This window comes from Trichomycterus rosablanca, chromosome 13 (genome assembly GCF_030014385.1).
Source record: "Trichomycterus rosablanca isolate fTriRos1 chromosome 13, fTriRos1.hap1, whole genome shotgun sequence".
Classification (NCBI taxonomy): Eukaryota; Metazoa; Chordata; class Actinopteri; order Siluriformes; family Trichomycteridae; genus Trichomycterus; species Trichomycterus rosablanca.
The window spans coordinates 5,195,588-5,203,149 of NC_086000.1; the positions used below are offsets into that span (position 1 = coordinate 5,195,588).

The window sequence follows — 7,562 nt, forward strand, 5'->3', positions numbered from 1 at the left end:
CATTAATGTATTTAACTTATAATTAATAAAACAAAACCTGAGCATTTCTACATCTGGTCTCAGATCTTTGGTCCTCATGTATATATACTGTATGCAATGACCTTTACTAGTAAGGGTTTCGTAATGGCAGCCACGCCATGAATTCCAGCTTTGTAAAGCTTATAGTGTAATTTTTTGCTACATCCTGTTAAGTAGCAGTGTGGAACTGTGGCTGTCCTTGTAATAGTAAATTCGATTATGTTACATTAAACACAGACTTTGAATAGCCAGCTGGGGGTCCAGAGGTTTTAAAATAACCATACTGTTTCTATAATTTCATTGTACAGGAGCCCCTTGGCTGCGCCTGGTTTTGACCTCTAGGACCAGAACTGCACACTCCAACTATAGACAAAGCCACAGAGCTTGGGGGTTCACGGTCAATGAGATTTATGGTGATCAGGGATGTTGGGTTGCTGTCGTTCTTCCTCTCTTGTGGGATTACTCAGGTTTGTTGACAGGTTTGGTGTGGGAGGTTGGCGCTGATGTCCTGTGAATGCCCTCATGGCTGTGCTACATGTAGTTCTCCTTTTTAGTTACACTGTAATAATTAGCAGGTCTGACAAAGGTGATTTTGACAGGAACCTTTTTACCCTCCTGAGGCTGAAGTCTGCAAGTTTGAGACTGCCATGCCAACAATGCCACTCATGCTGGATATAATGGAAATCTGCCATGTCTACACTTAAATTGTCCAGAACGAACTACTGACTTGATCATAGACTGGCCTGAAACGTGTGTGAACCCCTTTGGTAACGTCAGGAACATGGTTTGCTATTTCTGTCAACCCACCTCCTTATGAGAGAGAACTAAAGAAAAACTGTCATTGGAGAGCCACCTGGTGGTCTGACTGGGAAAACGCAAGGCAGTGATACATGACAAGGACCAACGATTGTGGGCTTTGTTGGCCTGAAAGTCTTAATACCAGGCATGTGCAGGGGCAGGATGGCTGCAGGTGCCATTACAAATACCTTCTACAGTACATTGGGCATTTTAGCCTTGGGGATTCCAGCCTTTCCAGTTTGTGGTTTTGACCACATGGTCTGGTGCAATCCAAGAACCACTAAATGAATTGCCATAAATATGGGTAAAATTGTCCATAGCTGTCCATGAAGTGAGTCTGACATTGAGATTAGATCCTGACACACACACAAAAAGCCCCTGAACCACTGTTTCATGTCATTTTTAATGAGCTCAAAAAAACTGGTCTTATCCATGTAGTACAGAGGCCATGCCACACAGTTAAAATACATTTTACAATAGTGTCAGTATTAACATATAGTATTAGTCTGGTGATATCAGTCAGCTCCTGCTTTTTGGCATACAGTAGATTCCGGAGATGGGACTGGGGCTTGGTTATGGAATCATGTCCTTTTGCCTTGCCAAATATGGTCGTCAGCTGGAGGTGCAGATGACTGACATGTCAGATCCTCTAGAACTAAAACTAACAGTCTACCATTGGTTAAACTGAATCTACAACCAGTGTAAACAGTTTCAGTGTAATTAAACACAGGATTAAAAGAATCCATCAGGATTTAGAGGATCAGTGGAATTCAACACTGATTACAAAAGGAATTAACCTCAGTATAAACTCAGTATAATCCACTGGAAGTCAGAAGTGAGTGCTGAAGTTTCAGTATAATCCACCGATGGTTCAATGTTCAAGTTTAGAGATTCGGTGTAATTTAACAGAGATTCAGTTTAATTCACTAATCTACTAGTGTTCAGTATTAATCAAGTTTCAAAATGAGTTTCCTCTGGGAGCTCCGGTTTCCTCCCACAGTCCAAAAACATGCAGTCAGGTTAATTAAAGACACTGAATTGCCCTATAGATGAATGGGGGTGTGTATGAGTGCTTGCCCAGTGATGGACTGGCGCCCCGTCCCAGGGTGTTACTGTGTGCCATGCGCCCATTGAAAAGCTGGGATAGGCTCCAGCATATAGACAGGTAAGATGATGGATGATGTGTAGACTTAATAGACAAAGGTACCTATTTTTATTTTATTTTATGTTTATTAAAAAACAAAATGCTTTCCAAACTTTTTAAGTGCTGCAGTCATAAGGTCTAGACAGGGTGTGTGTGTGTGTGTGTGTGTGTGTGTGTGTGAAGTCTGATGCTTTAACACCAGAAAGTGAATTTTTTTTGCTTTCCTGGACAAAATCCCACCTGAACTGTGGGCCAAAGATGAATTTGATTTTGGCAGGATGAAAAATGCACAACCACTACAAATGGTTTCTAAATCGAATCCTAAATCTACTTATAGGCTCTACATACCACGACTCCCACTCTCAACAAAAGCTTATCAAGGCTTGTATGAGATTATTGACTTACTTTTGGAGAAGGGGGCAATTTTTCCTTGCTCCTGCTCACCCGTTTTAAAGCCCCCCTGGTGGCCACAAAGAAGCAATCTGGTAAATATCACATGGTGAAGAGACTGACTTACCCATCCAGTACCCGTACCCTCTTCGTCCTCAGCCATGCCTTTGTAATGTGTGCAGCATGTGGTTTTGCATCGTCTTGTTGAAAAATGCATGAACGTCACTGAGAAAGATGACGTCTTGAAGGCAGCATATGTTGCTCTAAGATCTCAATGTACTTTTCTGCATTAATGCCAAGGGCACTGACACAGTCCCATACCATGACAGACCCTGGCTTTTGGACTTGTTGCTTTAACAATAACATTTAACAGTAAATTTTGTCAATAAAAATGAGACACAAGAAACATTAATTTAAAAACAGTTTATTTAATTAGAAATAAAAACACAATACACAAGTTAGCAGTAAAGAAATGACCAAACATACTAAAATGCTTTAAACCCAAAACACATATATATAATAATTCATTCATATTGTCAAAATACTATCATTCACAAACAATATAATAATATAAATCACACTAAATATCTTAAAAGTATAATTATTATCAATAGTAATGATGACTGACACAAGAGCTATTAAATACTCTGATAAACCTGTAAAAAAGAATAAATGTTAGTGATTGTTCATTATAAAAATGTAATAACTGCATACTTACCTCTGAGAAACCTGAGCAAGACAAGAAATTGTTCCTAATAAGGTGGCCTGTTAAATCTAAACATTATATCTATGTAAAGTACTGTGTAAGAATGAAGGAAGGAAGAGATTAAAAGGTTGCTCAGAATTTCTTCATGGTCTTCAGCATCTGCTGGACGTGCAGCTTTAGGAGGTCCAGCACCACATGAGCCAAGCCTTCAGGATCTTCATAAAGCTCCAGTGGCTGTGAGAAAACCACCTGGAGGAATTCAGTCAGCTGATCCTATTAACAAAAAACACACACATTTCCAACATGACATCACTGAGAATAAAAACTCTCCTTTATGATGTGTAATATGGGGTGAAATGAAATGTTGGACACTTACTTGAAGAACCGTGAAGCACTGCTGAGCTGCAGGTTCCCAGATCTCGATGTCCCAGCTTATGATGTGCTTTAACAGTCTATCCAGGAATCCTCCATCCATCTTTGGGAAAGAAGAATAAGATACTTCAACAATTTGAATGGACGATTATCATAGGACAAGATAAAAGCTGCTGGTAAGTCACTTACAAACTCAGGTGCAGAGTCATAAATGAACCACCCGAAGAGGACGAGTTCATACAGCACATCAAGTAAGTTTAGGTGCAGCTGAAAGGAGAAATGTTCAGTTGTGGAACACATACCAGCAAATGTTACATGCAGTAGCTTTAACAAGGTAAATTCAAAGTTTACCTGAACCTCGAACATCTCCAGCTGAACTGAGCTCTGATTGGCTGCTTCTTTTAGGAAGCGAATCAGAGCCTCATATGAAAGCTGCACCTCGAGCACATCCTGTCCAAAAAAGAATCACATTCTTATTACACACTGCTTTGTTCCTTTAGGTAACTGCTTCAGGTAACCTGGTGAAATCAGTCACCTGCTTGTTTAGAGCTGCTAGGTGCATCACCAGCTCTTTGCCGCTTATAAATAATAAGTTTTGGAGATGGATGCTGGTTAACAGGGTCTGAACAAGTGATGAAGCACAATGTCAGAACAGAATGAAATCTGCAAGTGTGGTAACACCTGGTTATCAGAAAGACGGCAGAAGTTTAAGGTGTACTCACAGTGAAGACCTCATGGAGTGCAGGCAGCTTCAGGGCGACGTCTGTGATGCCGCAGTCTTTGAGATGGCAGCTAAGAACAAAGACGTAATGAATCTTTCTGTGAAACGTAGTCAGCCATGTTTAAAATACTACTAAAATGACCTGAAGATGATCCTACCTGATAAAGGGCACCTCACTCTCCTCAGGAGAAAGACTCTCCTCACTGCCCTGTAGTGACCACAAGTAATGGATGAATTAGACAGTAATTTGAATTAGTAATTTAAACTGAAGTGAACGATGCTCGAGTATAATTGTATACACTGTACATGTTATATTACCTCAAATTCTGACTCAGAGTCAGTCTCGGAATCCATGTCCGGTGTATAACAGGTGGACTCCTTCACCCAGTGAGCAGCATCCTCTTGTCCATCAGCCCAAAGCTGCCTGTAGTCCTTGATCACCTTGTGGAAGGTTTTCTGAAAATAAAACAAATATCAAGACGATAGACAAACCAGAGACAAAATGCACTTCTGTACTGTAATCACATCTGGGCAGTGTAATGAATTTACCACACGGTCCTCCAGCAGGACATTAACGAAGGTCTCCAAGCGGCGACAGGATACAAATTCAGTCACCGTTCCAGAGATACTCTAAAAGGAAAAATTCGACAGATTTAGACACATTTGCACTTTTCAGAATGTTTAAAGCCACAATAAACAAGCTCTCACCTGTATGCCAGTGAAACAAACCTCACTGGTGGTAAAGTAAGGGAATCCCTGCAAAAGAGCATTTCAATTTAAACTCAAAATCTACAACTGCACACAAATTCTCATCTAATTAAAATGAAGCTGGATGTGAATAATCTTCTCTTACAAGATTATTCAAATGGCAGGTCTCAGCAATGGTGAACCACCACTGCTGGATCTCTGACCCTTCTACCACACATACAAAGTACCGTCTGATCTGAACTGACTATTAAACAAACACAAAAGCATAGATTCGTAGTTAAAAACTACAGGGTATGTTTGTGTTAATGTTGCAACATTGCTTATGAATATTTGAATACTTCAGACTGAGAACGGTGGGATTCGTTAGAAAGGAACTGGATGGTTCTGGATGTGCTGTGCAGTTCACGTTCACCAGAACGCTGTAGAATTACAGCACAAAGACCATAAATGTTTCATTTCAAAGCAGTTTCATACCACACACATCAAACAATCTAAACAATTAAAATTCGAGATGAGAGGGACCCTGATCCATCACTGGGCCTCGAATGATTTTTGAATTTATGGCCATTTAGGGCCTCCGATGAAACCACAATGATTTTGTTCACTAATAATGTGTCAGAAGTAATGATCATTACATCTCTTACATCCCTAATCTAAAATACAAGAAATACTACCAGAATCACAGGTTCCTCAGTTGGTTGGTCAGGGGCCACCAGCTGCCAGTTTGGCATGTCGACCTTAAAAAAAGAACACATTTACACAAACAATAAATATAAAGTAATACCATGTAATTGTAGTGTTACAGTTTTATCCTAAATTAGATATACCTGAGGATCACTGGTCTCATGCAATCCTTCTTCGTTGTCTATAATAAAGAATTATTATATTATTATTATTATTATTGCATTAGTTTATTTGTGGTAAGTGCACAAACATTGTTAAAGCAAGTGGAGAATTTATATAGATTAATAATGTATGATCTAAATAATGCGTGTTCTGAAATAGGGCGTGTTTAGAAATCGACTGCAGTGTGCAACATTGGGTGTGTTCTGAAATAAATCGTTTTTATGTTAGTCTGGATACAAAGTTGCTATTTACAGCAAATCACTCATTTATTCGTTAATGTATTAATTAATGTATTCATTTATTTATCAGTGTTCTGTACAGAACGGACTCAAGCCAACCAAAGTGCACAAAGCTTATTAGCTAATGGCTAATAGCTAATTGACCGGGGAGGAGGGGGGGTGTTGTTTACCATTTGTGGCCGGCTGAGAGAGCTCAGGAGGCGGGTTGGTTCTTTGCCGGTGCCGGTAATACATCCAGCCGGCTGAACCCAAAACTACCACCCCGGCGGCGCACGCCACCTTCCACAGACTTCCCTCTGTGAGTTTGGGAAGAAATTTGGCAAGGTCCATGAATTTTTATTCAGTAAATTCGCTGTAAAAAGAGATTTTTCTGGAGCGCAGAGAGACACGTCTTTATCGTAGGGATAAGGAATCACTAATGAGACTGGTTACTAAGGGCACTGCTTTTAACGGCCTTAGAATGGGTCACGTGATTATCAACTAGGAGATCCGTAATCATTTAATCAAATGAGAGATAAGTTTTATTTTACTTTATATATTTAAATATATTTAATACGTTTTTGAAATTAGATTCGTAATGATAAAAAATAATAGAAAATAATAATAACATTAATTGGTTTGATTTTATGGGTCGATAGGGTCAATGCATCGATTCCACGCTATAACAATGAAGAGTCGATTCCTTGCCAAGCGTTCCAAAACGAACCGATTCCTCTGAACTCCCCAGTGTTGAATGGAAGCGAAACGGGCATTATCACTTTAAAAACATTAAAAAGCTTTTAATAATAGTATTAGATGTCAAAAATTATTAGAAAACTACACGTTTTTAGAGGCAGTCAAAATTTTAATGATTCAAATGTGCTAAAACAAAAAGAAAGAACAGACTCAGTGCCCCTGATGATGCCAGCATTGCAGACAGTGAAACTTGTTTGGAGAAGTGGGAGAAGGGCACACAGAGAGTTATTAGAAAATGACTCATTTCTCTGCTATAGGTATATCTTTTATATACTGTATATCAGTATACTGTCTCAAAGTCACATTTTGTTCATGAGTCTCAAATTTGGTCCCAGTTGGACAAACTATGGCTGGGGTATTTCACAAAGACTTTTAAAAGCTCCACCCAGATGGGTTGATTGACATACTGTAGCTACACTCAGTAAAAAAAGATCAACCTGCACTGTCTTATCAGTTGTAGATGGCATGGAGAATAATCAAATGTAAACTCTAGCAGTAATTTGAATGTTTAAAAAACATTTAAATCAATAGGCAGTAGCAGGAAAACAGTAAAAGTTGCGAAGTGACTTATTGACAAATTTATCAAGCTCTCAGGGATACATTGGTAGAGAGTAAGTGCATGAGTATACAATCAACTACATAAGATCCATTGTTAAAGATGCATTTCAAGTTCTGTGGTGATCAGCCAGTTATTTGTGAAAGTTCTACTGATGGGTTTATATTGGTATTTTGGAGAGACATAAGCTGCTGTCATTAAAACACTGAATATCTCTGTCCTTTTGTCTGTTAAATAAAGGTTTAAGTGAATTAACAAATTACAGATTTCAGGTTTTATTGCATTTTTAGGAAGCATCTCAACTTTTCTGGAAATGGGTTTTGTAAATG

At 39.0% G+C, this 7,562-nt stretch overlaps 1 protein-coding gene across 1 annotated transcript; it reads right to left on the bottom strand.

Moving 5' to 3' along the window:
* Positions 1–3,004: 3,004 nt before the first annotated feature.
* LOC134325529 (uncharacterized) lies at positions 3,005–6,144 on the bottom strand. Its single transcript, XM_063007758.1, has 13 exons — positions 6,113–6,144; positions 5,685–5,722; positions 5,532–5,594; positions 4,858–4,905; positions 4,699–4,779; positions 4,468–4,605; positions 4,308–4,357; positions 4,151–4,220; positions 3,964–4,050; positions 3,780–3,878; positions 3,618–3,695; positions 3,433–3,531; positions 3,005–3,329 (listed from the first exon to the last, which is right to left on the bottom strand). Exons 3-13 carry the CDS (start codon positions 5,586–5,588, stop codon positions 3,189–3,191), a joined length of 948 nt encoding a protein of 315 aa, XP_062863828.1. The 5' UTR covers positions 5,589–5,594; positions 5,685–5,722; positions 6,113–6,144; the 3' UTR covers positions 3,005–3,188.
* Positions 6,145–7,562: the final 1,418 nt, after the last annotated feature.